At 40.6% G+C, this 25,295-nt stretch overlaps 1 protein-coding gene across 2 annotated transcripts in view; it reads right to left on the bottom strand.

Moving 5' to 3' along the window:
- Positions 1-7,884: 7,884 nt before the first annotated feature.
- Positions 7,885-25,295, bottom strand: part of cdc42bpb (CDC42 binding protein kinase beta (DMPK-like)) — a 181,123-nt gene continuing 163,712 nt past the window's right edge. Inside the window, exons 27-37 of one of the 2 annotated variants that reach the window (XM_078234073.1) lie at positions 24,651-24,732; positions 23,809-24,025; positions 23,644-23,706; positions 22,821-23,417; positions 15,992-16,089; positions 15,796-15,880; positions 14,153-14,273; positions 13,921-14,038; positions 12,594-12,702; positions 9,217-9,278; positions 7,885-9,079 (exon numbers count right to left, since the gene is read on the bottom strand). In XM_078234073.1, coding sequence (XP_078090199.1) covers positions 8,948-9,079; positions 9,217-9,278; positions 12,594-12,702; positions 13,921-14,038; positions 14,153-14,273; positions 15,796-15,880; positions 15,992-16,089; positions 22,821-23,417; positions 23,644-23,706; positions 23,809-24,025; positions 24,651-24,732 — 1,684 coding nt within the window. In that variant the 3' untranslated portion in view covers positions 7,885-8,947. The remainder of the gene's footprint in view (positions 9,080-9,216; positions 9,279-12,593; positions 12,703-13,920; positions 14,039-14,152; positions 14,274-15,795; positions 15,881-15,991; positions 16,090-22,820; positions 23,418-23,643; positions 23,707-23,808; positions 24,026-24,650; positions 24,733-25,295) is intronic. The other variant, XM_078234074.1, reaches the window with a different exon arrangement.

Genomic DNA, 25,295 nt, shown 5'->3' with positions numbered 1-25,295 from the left:
CTGTGTCAAGGGTCAGTGCCAAGCGGACATGGCCCTCTCCGTCCGGGGGCTATAACTAACCTTTGCACCCCTGAGGGGGGATTTCCACTGATTCAGGTTTTTAAATAACTATTGTAAACATTGCCAATGTGACGTCATGTGGGTGCGGTTTGAATATTCAGTGAGGGGGGGAATCATGTGACCAGGGGGAGGGGGGGTGGCTAATTACATTAAAATATATGGTGCGGCACGGTGGCAAAGTTGTTAGCACTGCTGCTTCACAGCACCAGGGACCCAGGTTCAATTCCGGCCTCAGGTCACTGTCTGTGTGTAGTTTGCACATTCTCCCCATGTCTCCATGGGTTTCCTTGGGTGCTCTGGTTTCCTCCCACAGTCCAAAGATGTGCGGATTGCCCATGCTAAATTGCCCCTAGTGATATGGGATTAGCAGGGTTAATATGTGGGGTTACGGAAATAGGGCCTGGGTGGGATTATGGTTGGAGCAGAATGGCCTCCTTCTGCACTGCAGGGATTCTATGATTCTATCTTCAAAAACATTAAAATGAGGATCTCGCCCTTTGTGGATGTGAACCTTGTGACGCCACCGGCGAGGGGCAGAGATAATTGGGAAATTCAACCTCTCCGGAGAGAATCGCGTTTCTCAATTCTCGATGTATTTTCCACCCGCGTCATCATTCTCGCTGACAGCGAATGTGGACTGAAAATTGCCCCTGATATTGCGGTCACCAGATTTTCACTGTGAAGGAGAGGCGCACAGTTGTTGCAAAAATTGCTGAAAAGTCGCACCAGTAAACTTGGCATTTTCCCATCTCTGCGGGGGCGTGATTGGAATTGGCTGGGGTCTCCCATGTGTGTGATTTGTGGAGATGGCTGGCCACTTAATTCATCATCTGGCTCCACTGAAGTTGGATTTTGGAAGAATAGGAGTGTGAAATCTCAATTGTGAAGATTAGAACAGGCAAGAGTACAACTAACTTAGTGGATTCTTCTGGATAGCCAGGGTACTCTTTGGAGAGGTAAGGTACCACATTGGATAGGGTCTCAGAGCATCTTTAGGTGCTATAAGGCACCCTTTGGGAGAGTTAAGGTATCCTTTGGAATTGTTAAAAGTGAACATGGTTATGCACAAGCTCATTGGAACTGTCATGTTGTAAAAGAAGTGTCCAGGAACTGTCCAGCTGTCAAGTAAATGCTAAGGAGCTGTAAAGCTATCCAGGAAATGTCAAACATGTAAAAGTTACCCAGGAAGTGTCAAATCTGTCAAAAGGCACTGTCCAAAGATACTAGGTGAGTTGGCATGGAGGAGGTAAGGGTGGAGAGTAGTGGGGCATGTGTTGGCATGGGTTGGCACTAAGTTAACATGGGGATATGGGGCAATGGGGATGGATAAAGGGGTATTAAGTTGGCAAAGGAGTATGAGGGGCATGGGGAGTGGGTAGAGGGTAACTACGTTTGTATAGGGGTACAGAGCAATAGGGGTATGTGGGGGACATGGGTTTGCATAGACGGGACTTCAGGAGTGTGTGGAGGATGAAGGATAGTATGGAGGATAAGGGCTCGAGGGATGCTTTTTGAATTTCGTTTATTTATTCAAACACAGTGCTGGGACACAGATGCAGACCTTGTGCCTGGGCAGTCTGCAGATTATCTTGTTGGCCTACACTGGCTCCAGTTCTCCACAGCTGAAATTTAAAATCTAAATCTCTACAAATACATTCTGCCCCCACTCCCCCACCCCCGACTGAAAATTCCATCTACGAGTGGCCATTTCTAAAGCTCAGGTTTGCCAAGCTGAGAAATCTCCGACTTGGTGAACTGGACCCGGCGACAAAAAGGTCTGGGCCCGTGGTTACAAAAGCTGGTCAGAGGATCAGAATTCTGTTGCGAGTAACTCCTGACTCTCCAAACCTTGTCCACCATCTATAGAGCACAAGTTGTGAATGTGATGGAATACTCCATCCCGCTGAAAGGATGGAAAAAGAATCCCAAAGACTTGAGAGACCCGGTGGCACAGTGGTTAGCACTGCTGCCTTAGCGCCAGGGACTCAGGCTCAATTCTGGCCTTGGGTCACTGTCTGTGTGGGGTTTGTACATTCTCCCCGTGTCTGTATGGGTTTCCACCGGGTGCTCTGGTTTCCTCCCACACTCCAAAGATGTGCAGGTAAGGTGGATGGGCCATGCTAAATTGCCCCTTCATGTCCCAAGATGTGTAGGTTAGGGGGATTAGTGGGGTAAATACTTGGGGTTACGGGGAACAGGTCTGGGTGGGATTGCCCCTTAGTGTCAGGGGAATTACACGGGACTACAAGGATATGGCCTGGGTGGGATTGTTGTCGGTGGGCCGAATGGCCTCCTTCTGCACTGTTGAGATTCTATGATTCTCGGCACAACAGAGAAATTAGTGCTGAAACAAAGAATGATCTTAGGAAGGAGGCAAAAATCCTGGATCAAGAGGCCAGTTTTAAGGAGGTGACTAGGTGGCTCTGCACTAAGGAAAGGAGGAATGGTGAAGAGATCATTGTCAGAGGAAGGCAGAGTGTGTTTGTGGGGATTTAGATTTTATATTTTAGCTGTGGAGAACTGGAGCCAGTGTAGGCCAACAACATAATTCATAATCAGGGTGTAAAAAAGTTTACATAGTTGAAGGCAGTAAAATTAGAAAATGCTGATAATGTCTGTGAGAGTTTCCTCCGGGTGTTCCGGTTTCCTCCCACAGTCCAAAGATGTGCGGGTTAGGTGGATTGGCATTGCTAAATTGCTCCTTAGTCTCCCGGGATGTGTGGGTTAGGGGGATTAGTGGGTAATTAGTGGGGTGACGGGAAAAGGGCCTGGGTAGGATGCTCTGTCAAAGAGTTGGTGCATACTCGATAGGCCAAATGGACTCCTTCTGCACTGTAGGGATTCTGTGATGATGATGTTTCAAATGGCTAGCCTTCATCAGAAACTTTTTAAAATGGTCATTGTTCGTGGATTCCTCATTTAGGTGACCGTTAAGAAGTTTCAGTGAGCCTGGAATGGTGTACCTTCCCTGCTGTAACTTATTCCGTGTAGATCAGTTGAGGAAACAGCAGGAATTTGGAGAGTTTCCCATCGCGTAGCAGCCTATCTAAATACAATTTGAGAGTAAGAAGAATAACTACTAACTTTCAGCAAGAGGGCGGGGCACAAACAAAATAACTAGATAGCTTACAAGAGAACATTTGGGGGGGGGCATCAACTGTTCTAGCCACGTGAACTATTTTAAACATGTCTGGTTGGCAGCTAAAAATAAGAGTTATTTATGCAATAATTTTGATGGGTTGCTCTGAATTGGTGACACAGAAACTCATAACATAAGGCACAAAAAACAGTGGACTTTTTTAACTTTAGATTTTTATCCTTTAAGCTAACAACGGGTGTAGTCTCTCAAATAATGAATGCATACATTTCTTCCTGTGGGAGCATGTGTCTTTTGCTGTTTGGATCAGGCCTGTGAAATACTTAATCCAGTTTTATATTACATGTCTCGGCAGAACGCAGTCTCACACTTTGTTAAAACCATACTACATATAAATTTATCTTCAATATCGAGGACATTTGTGGCTTTTGTTTTGCAAGTCACTGGCATGGTGCTAATTTAGAACTTCTTCTAAAAGCAAGTTTCAAGTTTATTTATTAGTGTCACAAGTAGGCTTACATTAACACTGCAACAAAGTTACTGTGAAAATCCCCTAGTTGCCACACTCCGGCGCCTGTTCGGGTACACGGAGGCCAATGCACCTAAACCAATGTGTCTTACGGACTGCAGGAGGAAACTAGAGCACCCAGAGGAAACCCACACAAACATGGGGAGAACGTAAAGACTTCGCACAGATAGTGACCCAAGCTGGGAATTGAACCAGGGTCCCTGGCGCTGTGAGGCAGCAGTGCTAACCACTGTGCCACCATGCGATTTCGTGAGACCTCGTGAGATTTTCTGCTCCTGTCGTCAATCCCACCTGATGAAAATGTGAGTGGAAAATCCCCCTCATTAAATGCACGGTTATATTGCAATATTTAACCTTAATCATACACTGGGGTAGGTTTTCACTTTTACTACTTGAGTGTTCAACGGTGCTTGAGCAAAACTCAAAAAGGAAAATCAAAGGGAGATATTTACATGTCCTTCATGAACCCACCAGGTGTTCCTTCCAAAAATGTGATTAGGTGAATTAGATAAATCTTATTTGATTTAATTGTCACATGCATTAATATAGTGAAAAGTATTGTTTATTGCACGCTATACAAAGCATACCGTACACAGAGGAGGAAACAAAAGAGTGCAGAATGTCGTGTTAGTCATAGCTAGGGTGCAGAGAAAGATCAACTTAATGCGAGGTAGGTCCATTCAAAAGTCTGATGGCAGCAGGGAAGCTGTTTTTGAGTCGGTTGGTACGTGATCTCAGACTTTTGTATCTTTTTCCCAAGGTAAGAAGGTGGAAGAGAGAATGTCCGGGGTCCTTAATTATGCATGGGGTCCTTGATTGTGATGGGTGTATGATCCTTCCTGCTAGTTTTTCCTACCTGCATTCTGCCCACGGGATGCTGAATGTCCAGGTGGTTAAAAAAAAACCTTACTGTCAGCTAAGCAAAGACATTTGGAGAAGACAGAGGAGTACCGTTCTGTAGTGATGCTTGTAGTGGCGCTATGGATGCTTATCTCTGCTTCCCAGCAGCAGGATGTGCCATCAGCTGCTTCTTCCATGGCCACTTGGCATTCTGCAAAGCTATGTGTGCACAGAACTATTATTCCCCACATGTCAGAAGCTATCAATTTGGTGGTATTGGGCATCACATAACCTGATGTGATACCAGGATCTGAAATTTGGGGAATGTCTCCACAGGCAGCATCTGCTTTGGGTACTCAAAACAAAAAGGTCCAGGCAGCTGGATTGCACGCAAGGTAATTGTTTGGAATGTTTATCCATTGCAAAGTGCTTGGTAGTACTCTGGAATGATTTTGGAAGCTTTTTGGTGAGTTTTTGAATTTACCAGAGAATGTTGCCTCTTCTCACAGGAATGGCAGAGGTGTAGGTGGCCCACATTCACAAAGAGGCTGACCAAGTACAGGTGCAGTGGTGGGAGTACCCAGTCTGAAGCATGACAGGGAATTCCAGATAGTCAGTGGTGAAGGCAAGCTCTGTACCATATCCTTAAGTTGGAGCTGGGGCCCCTCTATGCTCCCTGACAATAGCAGGAGGCTGTCTGCAGGCCAGCTAATGCACCCAACATCTGAGTGTTTGTTTTCAGTTCAGACACCATAGTGCTTTCTCAGCGAGAGGTCTTTATTGAACTGATTGTAAAATGGCAGCTTATAGAGTGCCTCAAGGGCGAGGTCATATGCTTACAGAAAGCCAGATAGGACATGTAGTAATATTGTATTTCAAAACCCAAATGTCCCCTTTACATAAACGAAAGATCCAAACATCACCCTTTCCGAACGAACAAAACCCATTGCAGGCATGACTCTGAGTCACCCACTATACACCCATTGTTCTAATGCATTGACAACTGCTTGTTCTACTGGTCTGTCTCTGCCCTTGCATCGCATACATAGTTGTTAAATCGTGCAGGTCTCTCAATAGAATGCATGTGTTGTCATTAGGGAATAGCCATTCCCTGGTTCATTCTCCATGCCTTGACCAGAGTTGACCTGCTGGTTCGAATTTGAAACAGAAGTTTAGCAGTTAATGGTTAACTGCTCTCTGATGCATTCTCCATGGCAACACCTTAGCCAATCAGAGTCCACTTGCCAACCAGTGTTCGTGTCTCATGCCAGTATAAACTATTGTTCACTTTACTGTTGGCTTATCTTGTGATAGTATATCTCTTTTTTCAGCAAAACCAGAGTAAATGTCATATTCTTGTTAGTTCATTGGAGGCTTGCTGAAATGGATTTTACCATTCTAATGAAGTTTAACAGTAAGAAATGTGAATAGTTGCATCTGATGCAGATGACAACATCTAAAATATATCAACGGTTTTCTTTAAAGAATGGTAAAGATTGTGCTATTTCTAAAAGTGAACACACTTTTAGAAACCCCTCTCAAATTTAGCAAACTTTCAAAATGTCAGCTAAAATGTCACTAATTTAAGATTCCACCTCTGTCGAGACATATAAATGCAGATTGCCTAAACCACATTGTCCAGTGACAGCATCTGCTTTCTAATCATACTTATTCAGTTCTCAGGCTTTTCTGTGCTACCAACTTTTTAAACTATTTTTAATCTTACCCAAGTTCTCTTATCACTTTCCCCCGCAGCCCTTTACTGTGATATTAGTGGCAGCTCCTTCTTTTGTGAAGTACCTCAGCCATGCCCTCTGTTTTCCACAAGAAAATTCATTTTTCATCCCTACTCGGATCCACCCTTCCTATTCTCCAAGTTCATAAAATACTTGTTTGCTTTTGTTACTGCCCCTCATCTTCTCACTCTTTTGCCCTTATTTCTTGTCAGCTCGATTCTTTATTATGTGACATTAAACCCTGTTTTCAGTTTTATTTTGCATAGATTCAAGAGCACCGAAGGAGTCCATTTGCCGTTTTATGCCTGGGCTGAATCTTTTAAAGAATTTTCCAATTTAATCCTCAGACCCAGTTTATTCCTCGTAAATAGTTCATTCCTCCTCATCTGGAAGTGTAACAATTTGGGAGAGGAGGGCGGTTGGGGGACCTCATCAGGAATCATTACAAATTGGAGGATCTCATCTGGGGACCAGTCGTAACACTATCCATATTAAATTGCAAGTCAAGTTTCAACCCAGTCCCTGTCCTCCTGAGGACTGTGACTACCCTGCTCACAATTTGTTATAGTCATGCTTTGCAGCCTCTGCAAACTTCAAAATCATCATGCCTAAACCCAAGTTCTAGTTATTTATATATAAGGAAGCAACAGCCCAAACATTGATTGCAGGGGACCTGCATACAGTATACAGCATACAGTATACGGCTTTTAGTCAGAAAAACACCCATTTACCACTACTCTGCCTCCTATCTCTTAACCAAATACCATGTTATCACTCTCCAATTAATACCATGTGATTCTATTTTCGGATTGTGTGTTTTATTCAAATGCCCATTTGGAGATAATGGACTTTTATCTCCATGTTTGTAGTCATGCAGGGAATTTTAGCTGTGTGTGCCCTTTCTCATCTCCTTGTACGATTATGGTTCAGCTTGTACCCTACCCATCTCCCTCCTTAAATACCTCGCATTGCTTATTTACTATTTTACCTGAAAACTAATCTTTCTTTCTAGTGCTTCATTCTGGTTCTATGGACATTGGCTCTCACCCTGTTTAGGTGCAACCGACCTAACCATATACAGGCTTCTATTGCCCAGAACTGGCACTAACATCTGACCAATCTGAAGATTTCCTTACAGTGCCACTTCTTATGCCATGTATCAACCTACTTATCGAAGCTGCTAAAGTGGCCAAGAATTTCAGACGAATGCGACAACGTTCCTTTGACATTTTGGGATCTTTGTTCATGTAAACACAGACTATTAAACAGTTTGGTACCTCCCTCTTATGCTTTATTGACAAGTCAATTCTCAATATTTTGTCAAAGCACAATTCCATAATTACAAAGAGTGGTTAGCTGATTTTAAAACTACCCACTTTCACAAATTAACATAAAAAAAAGTTTCACCAGTTGTGTTAGGCTCCACAGCGAGCCCTTTTAAGTAAATGAAAGAAGTTTGATTAGTTGCTTAATGTGGCACGTCACAATTACCATCCACTCGGTCAGGGATCTGGGTGACTAAAACATGCAATGCTCTTTGCAGTGATCTTGAATAGGGAAATCATACTGCATCAGTATGAATAGTAAATTGTCACAAATACAGCACGGAAGGCACACAGGTGTGATGACAAAATTGATATACTGGCTGTGATGTATAAGCCTTTAATGCAATATGGACACAATTGAATGAGTAATAATGTTATCATACACTGAACATGAGTTATATATACATTGACACACGCGCACACATTAACTGCATCCACCAGGAGCACATCATCTGGGTCCATATCAAAATTTACAAGACTGCTGTGGATATTTTGTTTGTAAAGAACATAACTAGAACAACATGTTTCCAAGGAATGTTTTTTCATGCAAAGACTGATTTTGAAAAAGATCAAATTAATGCAGCTTCCTTTCATCCCAGAGTCCATTGCCTTATATCTATGCTACCTCTTGATCAGCAATTAGGACACTCACACTTTGTTGAGTCTTTTACAATAATTGTATATTTGAAGCTGGTCCAAGTCTGGCATTTCCCAGCATTAATATTTCTGCATTGGGTCCATAGACATTGATAAACATGGATATTGTCTCTCACTACAATACAGCACAAAGAAAGGACATCTACTTCAAAGGTTAAAAACAGTAATACAAAAAGCAACTAAAATTCTTATTCACAGTATTATTTACTAGTGTCATGTATACCCTGAAGAAAACATTTTTTTCTTTTTTTATATATAAACTAAGATGCACAAACAGGAACAGTACATGGACAATTTTTTTTTTCACCATTTTACCAACTATGTTAGAAATTCGGAAGGAAAGTTTGGTGTGAAGAGGGTGTGGGCCTCACAATCCCAAATTTATTTGGCTGTTAAAGGCTGCAACTTAACATCAACACTGCACAAAACCATAATCACCAAAGAATATGAGTGACACTTAGTCAGTCACTGAATTGGCTGACAGTCAAAATTAAGCTGGAATTGTTCATAAAAGGAGCCTGAATACATAATTTAATGTGCAATCAGCAAGAATTAACAGAAAAAAAAATTGTTCTCCATTCTTGGCACTTTCTTGGAGCAATTCATCAAAAATCCATTTTTTGAGAGGAAAAGAATCTCAGAAAATGGAGAATCCTATTGTTGTGTGGCTTTATGTGCTGTAAAGTGTCACTGGAGGGATCAGTCATGCATCACATGTGGAATGGTCCAAACCATCCAGTGTAAGTTGGTTCCTGTGAGGAGAGTTTGGGCTCGGTGGGCTGCTTGGGTTTGAGCTGTTTGAAGGTGTTGAATGCCTGGTTGAATCAGAGTCCTGCTGATTGACAAAGAAGGGTAAGCATATTAGTTTATGTTTGCTGCTAACTTACATTAAGGAAAGATGATCAAATACTGATTATTTCTACTTTCCATTTCATATTTACTATATCCAAATAATTAGATGTAACGGCTTACCTCTCTCTCAAGATCTTGGTCAGGATCAGAGATATTACGTGCTGTCGTAACAGCCTCCCCACCTGAGAAATAGTACATCATATGTCAGTACTTTGGCATATTAAAAAGAACTGTATTTCTAGGTACCATATTTAAGAATCACACATGATTAGTTCTCTGTAGTCATCAGGAAGTAATGAAATAATTAAAAGCAAAGATTAAAAATATCCAAATGATAATAAAATAAATGGCAGCCAATAGTTCTGAGCATTATAAACTTTGCCTAGTCAATCTCAGGCTTTGATGAGTGACGTCTCAGATTGGTAGCAATACTCTATGATGTAAAGTGTCTGGACTTCAAAAAGCCTCGGCAAAAAGATAAGTCAGTGGATTTCAAGGACATGGGCAGGCAATAGTGATTGATGAAAAGGTGACAAAAAGGCAATTGTGAGGAGAGTGAGGTTAATTGAGGCTAACGTATGGAGTTAAGATGCACCAAGGGTCTATGCTTGGAACCTTCCTGGAGTTAATCTAAATAAACGACCAAGGTTTCTGTTTCAAAACAAAGTGATTAAAACTGCAAATTGTATCAAGCTAGGGAGAATTATGGATCCAGAAGAAGCAGCCTCAATCATATAAAGGAAGCTTCACAATCTACAAAACTTGGCTGATCAGCGGCAAATAAAGTTCAATAATTTCACATCAGAACTAAAACGAGGTGGTACAGGTACACAGAATGAAATAGAATTTGTCAAGGATTAAGTTGAAAGAAACATCGGGGTATCACTTTGCATTAATGAAACTAAGTGGCAATCAACAAAATAACACACTGTTGGACTGTTACTTACAAAACAGTTGAGATAAAGCTCCAGAAGCTACATTAAAGCTGTACAAACTCTGGTGTGCATCATTTATAGTTCTGTCATTATCCAGATGCTTTAGGCAGTGAAGAGCAATGGAGGGTGATCTCATGTGCTTACAGGGATGAGCTGGAGGAACTTATAAGCTAAGGCTCTTTCAATATTGGAAAAAAAACCTCAGAGGAACCATTACAGCTACTTAATTGATTAAAATTGGTAAAAGAGTAGGACAATAAGTTATAGGTTCAAGGTAATCAACAGCTGGAAACAGGGTGCCAGGTCGGTGTCTAATGTCCTGAAAACGAAATGCCATTATGAAAAAAATATTCAGGACGGAAATCCCTTTTTAAAATCTGAATGCATCTTGTTCTTCCTCTCAAATTGAGGAAGGCATACAATGTTGCACTGAGAATGTTTTATCAGAAAAAAATAAAAAACATTGGTTAATGCTGCTCCAGTGCTAGACAGACTTGGCTGCCAATGATGGAGCGAAGGGAAAGGGGGATGCACATCAGGCTAGGGTCAGAGTCAGGGTTTGGGTTAGGGCATAGGGTTGAAAATAGTTAGAGAGTTAAGTAGAGGAAAGATCAAAATGGGATTTAAACATGAGGATGAAAGCAGCTATTATTTTCTTATATGTTAATATTTATTAATACTATTATTTTGAATTAATTATTGGGCAGTATTAAGCCATTGTTTTCAGTTCCTGCTCCAACCTCTGTTCCTTAGATATTAACTCTATTCCCTCTCTCTGGCAACAGTCTGAGACTATGCCAGCCTGTTTGCAGCCTTTGGGTCACATCTGATCCTGACTTGAGCTTCTGACCTCATACTCATACTATCACCAAAACTACCTGTTTCCAACTTTGTAACATTGCCTGGCTTTGTCCCGTCTCAGCTAATCGGCTGCTGAAATCCTTGTTCATACCATTGCTATCTCGATTTGCAACTATTGCAATGTACTCCTGGCTGGTTTTCCCACATTTTACCTTCTATAAACCTGAGTTTATCCAAAACTCTACTGCCTGTACCTTAACTTGCAGCAAGTTCTGTTCCCCCACCGCCTGTGCTAACTGTTCCATACTGGCTCGCGGTCAAGCAACGTCTCACCCGTGTTTTCAAACTCACTCACGGCCTTGTGCCTCCTGATCACCGTGATCTCTTCCAGCCCCACAACGTTCTGAGATATCTGTACTCTAATTTATGTCTAATATCTGTACTCCTCTAACAAGAGGCATCATTGGGGATGCCTCTTGTGCATCCCCAATGATAACTGCCATGCCTTCTATTGCCTAGGCTCCAAGCTCTGGAATTCCCCTCGCTACCTCGCTTTCCATGAATCTATGAACAAGTTGCTTAAACTCTACCTCCTTGACCAAGCTTTTGCTCATCAGACCTACAGTCTCCTTATGTGGCTTAATGCCAAACTTTGCTTTCCAATGCTCCTGGGAAGTGCATTGGGACTTCTTGTTATATTAAAGGCGCTAATAAATAAGTTATTACTGTATATAAATATTAATGCTAATGGCTTATGTATAGAGCTAAGAAGAGCTATCCAGGCACCCACTTTAGCAGATACATTTGCTTAGCATTTATGTGGAATGGTTGCATTCTCTATGATGAGCCTGCACTCTCTGGAGTTTTGATGAATTAGAGGTGAACGCATATAAGATTCTGAGAGGGATCAAAAGGATATATTTTGAGAGCCCTTTCCCCTGGCTGGAAAGTCTAACACTGGGGATACAGTCCCAGGATAAGGGGTCAACTATTTCAGCTTGGTTCGCTGACCTACAGTGGTTTCCTGTGTTGCTTCCCTAGACTTTAAAGTTCTCATCCTCGTTTTCAAACTTCTCAGTGGCCTTGTCCCTGCCCCCATCGCTTTAACCTTCCACAGCTCCACAATCCTCAAGAGATTTCTGGACTCCAATTCTGGTTCCTTGCGCATCCTGTATTTTAATTCCTCCTCCATTGGCAACCGTGCTTCAAATGCTAAAGACCCACGGTCTAGAATTCCCTACCTAACCCTCTTCGCTTCTCTACCTCTTTTTTCCTTATCTACGATGCTCTTTAAAACTTTGTGGTTGCCCTAATGTCCTGATATACGGTTTAACTTTTTTGATAATCCTCTTGTTTCATTGCATTAAAGCTACTATAAAAATGCAAGTTGCCATTGTTCTTGAAGATAGAGATGCCAAATGCATTTTCCCTGTGTTCCGATGAATAATCTATTCCAAGCACAATACCCTTCCCCACATACAAATGTGCATTCAGGAGATATAGAGCTGGGGAGGAGTTATTTTTAAAAAGAGAACTATACAACTTAAAATAACTTACCATGCAGTTGTAACCAGTAATTTGTTATCTTACTGTTATTGTGAAAATAGATTTCCATATATGGCTGTTTCTATTAGCAAACTTGTACAATCATCTAGAACACCATTTAAAGACTTTTGTTTCTTTATCATGCGGCTAGCAGTACCCATGGACATACAAGCATGCTTAAAGGACCACAAAATTACACAAAGCAAATGTCATTACCTGATGCTGTACGTGTAATGTACTGTTTGCTTCGCTGTTGTCTTGAAAGATTGGACTGGGAAGCACGTTTTTCTCTTAACTGCTCTTCCTGTGACACTGGTGACACGCTCTGCAGCAACAAGAGAAATGTTACATTTGTTTTCCTTTTTCAAGAAATGCTCAGTAATTCTTTAAACGTTTGAGTTGAAGATGATTTTCTTTTGAGGGTATAATCAGTTGCACTTTGGGATAGCTATTCCTACCCTGGCTGAGAAAGAGGAAGAGGGACAGGAAGAGAAAGAGAGCAGAGGGAAGCCTTGCAGTGAGGAATGATCATTCTGGAGATAGACTTCAGCAGGGAGTGGGCTCATGTGATAGATGTGCTCAAAGTTGGTTGGAGGAGATATCTGGGCATGGTGTCGAGAGGCTGAGGGGGAAGGAAACTCATTCTGCTAAGTCAACAAAAGGAAACAGACTAGTTAATTATTTCAGGAAAGAAACATCAAAGAAGCTTTTGTGCAATACTACAATGCCCACAACCATTTAAAACATACCATTTTATATTTCAGAAATTGAAGTCTGATTATAAAAAAAACCCTATCCCATAAAAACAATTATACCGAATTCCAACTTTCATAGTGGCTATTTTAGAATGATAAGGATTTGAAAATTGCAATAGTGTTAGCTTGCTGTCTGTTCAATGTTCGAAAAACTACAAAGATTTTGTGGATACCCTAGAATGTTACGGAACTGTGAAATAACTTAAAAAGAATTGAACTATCAGAACGTTTATTGGGCCTTTCAAGTATAATTGGTGCCTTTTAAATGACCTCACAACAGATGTTTTCCCAAGCATTTTTCTGTAGTTACGTGCACGACTTGATAAATTACATAGTGCCAGTGAGGTTCTTGATTTAACAAGTTATGCTTCCATTGCAGTGCAAAGCTTACAGTGAAGAGATGTTCTCTAAATAAAACGAATGATGCACATAAGAAATTAATGCTGAAAGAAAACTAGGAAGTACAAACACGAGTGAGCTCAGTTACATACAGGCTTAAGAGTTTCGAATGTGTGATATTGTTTACATAAATAAAGCTGGAGATCTTTCTGAACACTTCATCTTCAATTGCTCTTGGAAATTTGTTTATGAGACTTAAGGTTCATTCCAATTCCCCAGAATATTTCACCTATGTTGTAAAAGTATGGATTAAGCAAATAACCCACTTAGTTAGCCAATTTACAAAATAATTTTGGCACCTTGCCTTGCATTATTTCTTATGTTAAGTTTGTATTCTAACAAAATTGGACAGAAATATTGTAGTTTCATTTTTTGTTTCCCATATTTACCAGTGGAAGATCCATAAGCACTTGCATGCCATCTCCTGGTCCCATGTGAGCCACATGGTTAAAGTTTGTTGGATTTGATATCAATTTTGACCGCATCTCAGGATCTCTCAGCATTTCCCTGGTATGAAAACAAAGATCATACATGCAAATCAGAAATTCTGAAATTGCTCATGAAAATAGCTCAATATCTCTTAAACAACATGCATCGTTAGTACGTTGCTCAAGGTCCTACCGTCTTTGTTGTAACCTTTCCTCTTCGGGTATCTTAAAAGCAAACCGCTTTTTGCTGCGGGTTCTGAGCATCTGCTTTCTGCTGTTGTCTGAAGTGTCTGGCACACTCAAATCATCCCCCTCTGCAAATAATGTTTGAAATGAATGCACATCAGAAAGCCAAATCGCATCAGACAATAAAGGCATAAGATTTCTATACCTCATGAGGAATTATAGCCAAGATGTTAAAGGACATGGCTGAATTAATCCTCACAGTCTCAGTTTATGATAGTGTGGTGGCATAGCAATATTACAAGCGATACAAAGATTTTCTCTCCATTGATAAAGAGTTCTGACCGACCTTTCATGAGCCCAAGAGAACAATAACTCTCAAGTGTAAGAAAACTGTAAGGCCTTTTCATATGAATGAACAAGTATCTGGGACATAATTAACTGGAGAAAGTGAATTACGTTGCCATCGAGATACTCTTAGTTATTCAACAGCAAATGGGTCCCATAAATCTTTTCTTCTGTTGTCTTCAGTCAATAGTAACTGGTGCTTGAATAGGGTAACAGGATACCACTGGTAGCTATCCAGAATTTTGGCCATGTGACGTTTCAGGTGCAAATCCAGGCAATCTCTACCTTGTCTTCACACAATATTCTCATGTGTTTTTTCCATCAGGGATCATAGTATAGGAGTGGGAGCCTTGGCTGATCTTTCTCTTGCCTAATTCAGGAACACGAACTGTAATGTCCCCACAACTGTCCCAGTGAGATAATTTAGATCAGCACAGACTGTAGACTAAACCTGAACTTTTGTGCCCTTTATAACTCAGTACTGTGCTGTGTCGCAAATTTACCTTAGCTTCTTTAAGATTGTGTTCACCTTTTAAAAAATAATTCCTGAAAAACGCAGCACAACATATTGCACACAGCATTAAGTGTTGCTTCCAATGTGTGATTTCTGGCTTCCAGAATTGCAAAAATAAATTCTCTGACAATCAGAATGTTTGTAATTCTCAACAAAGCATAACTGGAATAAAGTGACGTAAATGCTGGATACTATTTAGCAAAATAGCTATAATTCGACATAATTGTGGTATGTCAATGAAATGATTTAAAAGGCTGGAAGGGAATAGCCTCGAGTGCGCATCTTATTAAAGCCGGATAAACATTTAGACATTTTGTCAAGCAAAATATTTATTTGGGCGCCAAAAAAAGTGTCCTCTAAATATGACTAAGAAAAATAAGAGTTAAGCCAATGTTTCTGAGGGTGATCTCTGCATTTAGTGCATCATTTAAAATGAAAAGACAAACAATGCAATTAAACTTCCTACACTTTCACCTAAAGGTGCATGTCCAAACTTTCACCTAAAGGTGCATGTCCAAACACAAATCCCCGACAAAAACTATCCCTTGTTCAACATCACTCCTTTACTCTCAGTTGCATCTGACTGAAGACAAGTGAAATTTCAAGCTGATCTGAACAGGTAAGGTGTAGAAGTGTGTGGGACTAACTGCGCTATAACATCTAAAAATGAGAGACAAGATGGCGAATATTCGCCTTTCCAAGCAGAGTCTCAAAGCAAAGGTCCATTTCTCTAATACACAAAAGATACGACATGTACTCAAATACATTCATATCAAACTAATGAAACAAACCTGAGTAGTTACTCTTGAAATATATTAACCGTGGAGGTTCTGAGTTGAGTTGGTTTAGTGTACCATCAGCATTTAGCGGTCGAATCTGGTTTAAAACATAAATTTCAATTTGAATATTATAGTATGTGAAACATATATATAAAAAATTAAAAAGAGACCTTTGCATCAAACTGAACTCTGTGATCATCTACAGTACCTTCCTAAGAGGAATTGTTTGGACCCACTCCATTGTGTTCACATCAAAGATGTCCACACCATACTCACTGTATACTGTTAGATAAGAAGAGGTGTAACCTAGCATAGATGTAAAAAGCAATTAGTTAAATTCAGTAAAAGTTGCAGGTCTGCAGTTTTCACAAATTTGTTTCATTATTTCCAGTGCAATTCACGCAAAACCAGTGCAAAAGACCGAGAAATTGTAATTGGATTCACAAATTCCATCCAATGCGAATCCAGCTTCCACAATCTCTTACACTGCTTTAAACAAAAATTCATGTTGAAAGCCAGCTTTACTTTCAAACTGGTCAAGCCCCAAATTCAATGAATCCATTGTTGATTTCCTTTGTTGGTTTCCTCCCCTTTTGAGATCTTCAAAGGGATTCTTAAAATTAAGCTGCTTTTTTTTAATAAGCAAGACACCAGTAAACATTTTAAGTTTTTATAAAAGCTTGCTGAGAAACTGACTGCTGTTTACCAATGCAACTGGTGAATAGCTCTGCATAATTTTTTTGAAGTCATTTTCAGTGATTTAAAATAGAGTTACTCGCAGGTGGTAACCAAGCACTTTAATAAGAATAATTATTTTTTGTAACAAACCCATTTTCAGCTGTATGAATAAAACTGCATCAGGCCCCCAACTCTTGAACTTATCAAGGAATATTTTTAAATGCAAAATTTTAAGTAGTTCTAAAACACTGGGCTCAATTGGAATAGTTTATGGAAGATTTGACATTTGGCAATATGGAAATGAGTTTGAGGACGACACTTGAGCAAACGAAGCACGCTTCCCATAGATTTGAGACAACCGGTGTCTGAATTGCCGATTCAGCCTCAAGTGAAAATTCTTAGTCCTGATGTCCAAAATTAAGGGCAACAAAAATTTCTGTTGAAAATGAATTCCCTTCTTTGCTATGCCAATGTGCTCCTCGCCCTTCCTCACAGGGATAAGGGTCTACAGACACGGTGTCACCTCCAGTACATAGCAGTCACTTGGGCCTCTTTGAAGCAATCCCCATAGTGACAACTGCACACATACAGCAAATTGCAAGGATCTTCACGGATTGGCATTGGAAAAACAGGCCAAGAGAGATTAACGTGGATGAGCAAAATCTTGGTCACAGCCTTTTGTTTTATATTTTAAAAAATCTTTATTAATTATTTTTTAAAGTTCAAAGTTCATTTATTAGTGTCACAAGTAGGCTTACATGATCACTGCAACATAGTTACTGTGAAAATCTAGTCGCCACACTCCAGCGCCTGTTCGGGTACACTGAGGGAGAATGGCCAATGCACCTAACCAGCACTTCTTTTGGAGTGTGGGGAGAAACCGGAGAAACCCCATGCAGACACGAGCAGAATGTGCAGACTCCACACAGACAGGGACCCAGACAGCCGGGAATCGAACCCGGGTCCCTGGTGCTGAGAGGCAGCAGTGCTAACCACTATGCCACCGTGGAGCCAAAGACTCTGTTGCCAATGTTAGGTGAAGTGATGCTCAAGAGACCAGAGTCAAAGCAGTTGACTGCTTAAAAGGCATAAAGGCCTGCTGGAGATCTTGAGATAGAATGTTACGAGAGATCACCATATGACCAATACAAGAGTCAATGCTAAGAAAACTTCAATTTCTTGGAAAAGGTTTAATTAAAAAAGCATATCTTTATGATGTATTAAAACTCTAAATATTGAAGATATAGAGTCTCTGTGATATCAAAAGCTCTTGTTTAACCAACTTTAAGCTTATTAGAAAATAGAATATGTTTATTGAAATGGTGCCGAGCATTTGGAATGTACCCGATGAAGATCAAGGAGATGGGGAGAATACAATGAGTTGGACTCTTGCCTGCACTTGTCACTACACTCCAGCTGGTTTGGAGTGACATTGGTCAAGGCTTGGAAACAGGTAATCCAACCAGTTACTGCTGTGCAGGGCTGGAAGACCAAGGCAAAGTGAAAGGAGATTTATACTAACAAAATTCCAGGTTTCTTCATGTGGTGCAAGCAAGCAGCTGTGAATATACTTCCTGTGTACATTCCCCAGGTGGATAAAAACAGCTTTAAATAACCGTATTCATATGTACAGAGGGTGGGATTTTCCAGTCTCGCCTGCTGCCGGGATTGTCCAGTCCTGCCAAAAGTCAATGACTGGGCCACTGAAACTCCCACAACAGATAGGAAAATCCTGGCCATGGTTTTGCTTGCTTAGTCCTACAGAAGATTGTAGCAGATAGAATTTGAGCCATCTCTTTACTAGAGCAATCCAATGCTAATTCTATTGCCTCCAGTGTGCCAGCTTAGCCTTCAGTCAACTGAAGGAAAGAGTATTTAGGACCAAGATCTCAAACCTGAGACTAAGGTCATGTTTCACTGGGCAGCAGTGATCCCTTCACTCCTATATCCTTCAGCGATTCGGACAAAGGCATGAACCTCAAAACATTGGGGAAGTACCCCCAGTGGTGCCTTTGCAAGAGCCTACAAATCTAGTACCAAGAAAGATGGCCTAACTGCAGCATCCTTTCCCAAGCATCGAGGCACTAATCACTCAGACTCAGCTCCGCTGAGTAGAACATGCCATTCATATGCCTGACACTAGATTCCTGAAGTAACTATTCTACTCAGAACTCGGTCATGACAGGAGAGTTCCAAAAGGACAACAGAAATGCTTTGGGGATGTCCTCAAAGCATCCCTGAAGGGATCAATTATACTCATGGGAGATTCTAGCTGGTGGCCATCAAAAATGGGGAAGCCATGTTCAGAAAAGCACTGAGCGTATTTAAAGACTTTGTGGGAATTTGCAAAGGTGACGTTGAGGAATTGGAGGGAGTGCTCAAACATCCAAACAAACTATTCAACCCTTCAAAGCACCACCTGCCCTGCTTGTGGAAGTAGGTATTGGACTTACCAGCCGTTTCAGAACCTTCAAATTGGACTGGAAGAAAACATACTCGATCCTAAGGAACTACCCGAGAAGGAGACTCTGAAACAGATGGCAGGTTCTGAACTCCGCAAAAGTGCAGTTAAATCGGGATAATCTAGAAGTTGCTGCCAGCGATTTCATACTTCCCTAATAGGGTGCATGCTGTTGAAGTCCTGCCAGTTTAAAATCAATGATAGACAAAAAAAACTGCTCTTATATGCTTAGTTACGCTGTAAAATAAAACCCCTGAAAAAAGTAACATCTTGTTGAATGAGGCGTAGCTGGGCTTTTAATGGCATAACAAGTTCATAATTACTGCTTAATCTTCTCACTGCCATGACAATTTAATTTTATATTTGCGAATTGCCAACACTTCTCCTACATATTTTTAAAGTATTTTTTAAAAAAAATGATTTTTAACTATATTTCTGCTTCGGCCTTAATCTCATGTGCACGGCCCAGACATTATTTTGCTCTCTGCAAAATTGAATTAACAGTGAAGGATTATCAGTGCACTCCTACTTTGCTGGGTGTTAGAATACTTCAAGATGATTTGATTGCTTATCCTGCTTAAAGATATCACTATTGCTGGATGCCTGGAGATCCCCTTGACTTGATTCAAACTAATGACGGAAAGATAAAATCCACGTGACAGAGATTGCTAGATCTTTATGGGCAGCTTTCTTCTAAGTCAGTAGCAAGTGCTGATTCTTTTCCACTAACTGCAAAATACACTTTGATTTAATTGGGAAGGTGCTTTTAATTTAATTAGACCACATGTTTCTTTCCCATGTGAGTGTGCCCTATAAGGGATACTTGTTTTGTAGATTTTAGTTTAGTAACAACCCAGTGTCACTCTTATTGGCCCATCAAAATAGGTCCTATTTAGTACTGAGGATAGCAGAAGATGGTTTCTGGTTAGCACATTTCACCATCTGCTGCCTCACAGTGCCAGGGATCCGGGTTCGATTCCTGATTTGGGTCACTGTCTGTGCAGAGTCTGCACGTTCTCCCCATGTCTGCGTGGGTTTCCTCCGGGTGCTCCGGTTTTCTCCCACAGTCCAAAAGGCGTGCTTGTTAGATGCACTGGCTGTGCTAAATTCTCCCTCGGTGTATTTGAACAGGAGTGTGGCGACTAGGGGATTATCACATGGTTAGATGTTTGTCAGTATAGGCACATTCAGTTTAGGTTCCAGCAGGGTCATTCAGCTCCTGACCACATTAAAGGCCTGGTTCAAACATGGACAGAAGAACTGAACTCTAGGGGTGAGACAGGTGTGACTGCCCTTGACATCAAGGCAGCATTTGACCGAGCGTGGCATCAAGGAGCTCTAGCAAAACTGGATTCAATGGAGGGGGGGGGGGGGGGGGTCAATCACCTCAGCGCAAGGTCATCTATGCATAAGTTCTTCAGGTAGTGCCCCAGGCCTAACCATTTTCAGCTGTTTCAGCAATGACCTTCCTTCATTATAAGGTCAGAAGTGGGGACGTTTGCTGATGACTGCAATGTTCAGCACCATTCATGGCTCCTCAGATATTGAAGCAGCCCATGACCAAAGGCAGCAAGACCTGGACAATTTTCAGGCTTGGGCTGACAAGTGGCAAGTAACATTTGCACCACACAAGTGGCGGGTAATGACCATCTCCAACAGGAGAAAATCCAACCATCGCTTCTCGATGTTCAATGACATTATCACTGCTGAATCCTTCCCTGGGGGTTACCACTGACCAGAAACTAAACAGGGCTAAACATATAAATACTGTCGCTACAAGAACAGGTCAAAGGCTGGGAATTCTGCGGTGAGTAACTCACCTCTTGACTCCTCAAAACCTGTCCACCATCTACAAGAAACAAGTCAGGAGTGTGATGGAATAGTCTCCCCTTGTCTGGATGAGTGCAGCTCCAACAACACAAGAATCTTGACACCACCCCGGACAAAACAGCCTGCTTAATTGACACTCCATTCACAAACATTCACTCCCTCCACCACTGACACAAAGTTGCAGCCGTGTACACCACCTACTAGAATTCACCAAAGCTCCTTAGACAGTACCTTCTAAATCCATGACCTCTACCAGCTAAGGTCAAGAGCAGCAGACACACCACCTGCAAGTTCCCCTCCAAGCCTCACACCATCTTGACTTGAAAATATATCACTGTTCCTTCACTATCACTGGATCAAAATACTGGAACTCTCTCCATAAGAGCACCTTGGGTGCACCTACATCACATGGACTTTAGCGGTTCAAGAAGGCCACTCACCACATTTGCTAGGGCAATTAGGGATGGGCAATAAATGCTGGTCTATCCAGTGATGCCCAAATCCCACGAATGAAAAAACTAAAATATTCATAAGCAATGTCTAGTACTGTTGAACCTGAGAGAATGTCTAAGGTAGATATCCAACATCTATTGGAGAGTTTCACTGTAATAGTTCAAAGGATTTCAAAGGTAACATCCCTTTTTGAAATTCTGTTACTGTAATTCTTATGCTAACAGTGAAAGCTGAAGATCTCATGGGGAAATTATTCCGCAAGGAGAAGAAACCAGCCTCAGTGCAAGAAGTCTATTGATAATTCCAGAGCAGTTCAACATATGTATTAAAAAGAACTTTAGCTAAGTACTGAAGGGCACATATTTTTGTTCTTTAAAAATCAGAAGAAGAAAATCTCTTCAAAATTTAATGGATAAATAATCTGCTTGCTGCATTCTAAATCACGCAGACCAGGAAAGTTTAAGTTTAACCTCTAGTCTGAATTAACTTCTCAACCAGTGTGGTTACAATTCACCTTATTGGTCTGGACCTTTAGCAGCAGAGAAGGTAGCCATCGAAGACAATCACCCCAATTTCCACTATGTTCACTATCAATGAACTCTGCTCACAAATGTATACTTGGGTTTTTGGGGAGAACATGCTAAGGCTGATCCACTAATCCACCATCCTGACTTGAAACGATAATCACTGTTCCTTCATTGCTGTTGGGTCAAAATCTTAAAACTTCTGCCCTCACAGCACTGTGGGTGTACCCATACCACATGGACAGCAATGTCTCAAGAAGCTGGCTCACCATCACGTTCTCGAGGGCAATGAGGGATGGGCAATAAATGCTGGCCTTGCTAGCAGTGCTTGCTCTCCACGAATAAAAAAAAGTACCAAAGGAAAGGGAGAAATAAAATTGTCAGAATGTCAACGGAAAAATACTTTCTAAAGTCAATCATATTTCCTGGTGCCCTTTGATGTTTAAAGTTATTGGGATGGTGAAACTTGCTGTTTGAGGGGTGCACTAGGTATCTGCATTGCAGTGCAACATTGCTCCAAAAGTCTGGGATAAATGTTTACTCTTTAAAAAAAAACAGCCATCAAAGCTCCAATCCAGAACTTGGAGTAAAGCATATTTTTTACATTTTATATCTGGAGAGACTAAGTTAAATGTTCATTTCTGAATTGGAGCTTTGATGGCTGCTTAATTGACAACTTACTTACTAAAGCCTTCTGTTTCAAACAGTTACTCAGCTAACTGAAAAACCTGAATCAGTTATTTATTATGATATCCTGGATATTAAATAACCATTGTTTTAGCACAAAAGATTTTGTCTGGCATTTGAAATTACTTTACACCTACCCTTTTAACCAGAAGACACTAAAAAACGGCAAAGTTTTTGAAATGTAAATTCCACAATGTTAGTTGAATTGAAAATTCAAATGTAAAACCCAAGAATGCTTAGGTATTTAGGAACAATTTTGGAGATGACGCAGAAGTAATGCATTTAAGGGCTTCTTAGAATTGGCATCTTAATAATAAAGGGAGAAACGTTTTGAATAAACAGAAAAACACAAAAAAGCTCAATGCTACGACAAATGATGCACAGAACAAAAAATATGTACATACCGCAGGCAACAGGAACTGCAGGCCACATCAGCTCTTGCATTCGTGACCTCCTCCCTTGCAAGTCCACATATACACCAACATGGCTAAAGCAGAGCAAGTACTCTTTATTGCTAAGTGGCACAGCACAAAGAGCATCAAAAGGCTGCTGTGAGAGAAATGCAAGCGATGAGTCCATTAGGTTAACGAGGTTTATGGAAGGTCCATCTCCCTGGACATTAAGCAGTGAAAATCCAGAAGGATAGCCAACACAAAGTCTTTCCTCAAAGACCGCCATCCATTGCACATTGCCCAGGGCCTGAATTTCATTGAATTTCTTGTAGTAAGGTTTAGTTCGGCTAATTTCATAGCACAAGACTTGCCGTTTCACTGCCACAAAAAGAGCGCTCACAATACCCTGCCGCAAAGATCCAGAAACCATGGTCTGGCAGCCTTTTGTTTCAGCGAGTTTAATATCAAAGGTGGTCTCAGGTCCATCAAAAGCAGCCCATGGATAAAAATGAACATGTCGGTTTCGACCACAAATAAGGACAATGAGATTTTCTTTGGGAATAAGCTCAATCTGGTAGACTTTTTTACAGTCAGCTGCTCGAACAATCACTGCAACCAAGAGAAGATTTATTATATACACTGAAAATTTCCTGTATTCAATATTTATAATAGATGTAATTAAGGTACATTTTTGACCACGTTAAGTCTTCAAACCTTTCCACATTCAGTAAAGTGAGCCAAGTTTACAAAAATCAATTCCTACTCGGACATTTTTGAAAATTATATTTAGTTGCAATTTGAATGGAAAAAGATAGATCGATATTTGGTAGCTTACTATCTCGTGTTAACTCTACAGCAAATAGTCCTTCCTCTGTGCCCAGAGCTATACGCTCACGATCTAGGAAAATCACAAAAAGTGAGGTTTGATTTTGCAAAAGTAATCTGTGAAAACTGGTATTAAAATTTACACTCCCTTGAGGAAAACATCAGCTGGCCTTACCTATAACAGCAGCAGATAAACTTGTTTTAATATAAGGCAGTGTACTATCATAAGCTTCTTGTGGAATATATACAACTCTGTTTCTAAGTTTATTTTTTTGTAGAATATTCTGCAATCCTTCTAGGATTCCAACCCATTTCCTTTTCTCACTTTCACTTTCTGTCAGGATGAGGAGTGAGCAGGTCTTTGACGGCGAGGAGAGGAGCAAAGTTGTCACCTGCAGAATAACATTTGATATAATTAGATTCGTCTCAACTATACAAATGCAATAATCATCCTTTCTTGGTGCAAAGTAAATCAGTCTGATTTTGCATTCATCCACACATCGTAGCCTCTAATAGCTTCTACCTTATTTCTGCAGCGTAATGATACATTGGAATGCGGTGCCACTCAGCTTTTTCAAAGATTCTCATGAACATGAAGAAGGTCAGTGTTAGAGAACAGAGTCATCTTGAATCAGAATTCTAGCATTAAAGCAGGACAAAAATCCCATCGACCAACAAAACAATATACTTCATGACCTTTCTGACAGAGCCTGCCAGTTTAGGGACAATCTGTTGAAATATACACTGACTTATCAAATTCATTTCACATAGGAATCTTAAGAGATGCCAGGCAAAGGAGACTTTCCTCCCTATCATCTGGGAGTGGATTTGAACCCAGATTCCATTGCTCCTTTTTCAAAGCATAAAATCAGTACACACATTAAACGCTACCAAGCATTACTGAAACTTTTCATATTTTATATATTCCAATGAGGTCAAATTTCAATATAGACACTGCCAGAGAAGATACTCAAGACCTACATAATTAAAGTTCATTATTGTGAGATTAATTCTAACCTTGAAAATGCAAGGAATATCCTTCCGCGTGGCATGAATTACATCAGATGCAAATACTGAACTCACAGAAAAGGCTTCATCTCTGCAGATAAAAGTTTAACAGCAATAGTCACAACATAGTTTAGACTTGACTGAAACATCATATCAAATGAAGCTTGGAGGACAAAAACACATACATTTTACCAAAGGGATATACTCTTCTTACCAGCTTCCCAAAACTCTGCAAAGCTGAATCCTACACAACCCTTCCCAAGCACAGTTAGCTATTTATTGTCCCTTGACAACAGAGTAGACGGTAGAAATAAAATGGTGGATGGAGCATGGTTTAGAAACAAACAGATCTTATCATTAGAAGCCACATGATCCCATTAAAAAAAAATCTAAACTATTTAAAAAGGTAATTCCAAATTTAAAAAATTGCTTCTGATTCAGCTAAATGAAAGACTATGGTTTTCTCTTATCATCCACTATAACTTTAGATGGTGATTTCTGGAAATCCCAAAGAACTGGCATTTTTTGGGGAAGGAATTCATTTGATGAAATGATTCACATACTGAATTTGACAAAACTATTCAAGATAAAATAAATTGGGAGTAATTTATAATCAAGATTATTCTATTAATTTGAATGGTGCACACGGACTCG

This window comes from Mustelus asterias, chromosome 18, assembly GCF_964213995.1.
Source record: "Mustelus asterias chromosome 18, sMusAst1.hap1.1, whole genome shotgun sequence".
NCBI classification, from domain to species: domain Eukaryota; kingdom Metazoa; phylum Chordata; class Chondrichthyes; order Carcharhiniformes; family Triakidae; genus Mustelus; species Mustelus asterias.
Note: the sequence above shows the minus strand (reverse complement) of the source record. Positions and strands in the feature narration are given on the sequence as shown.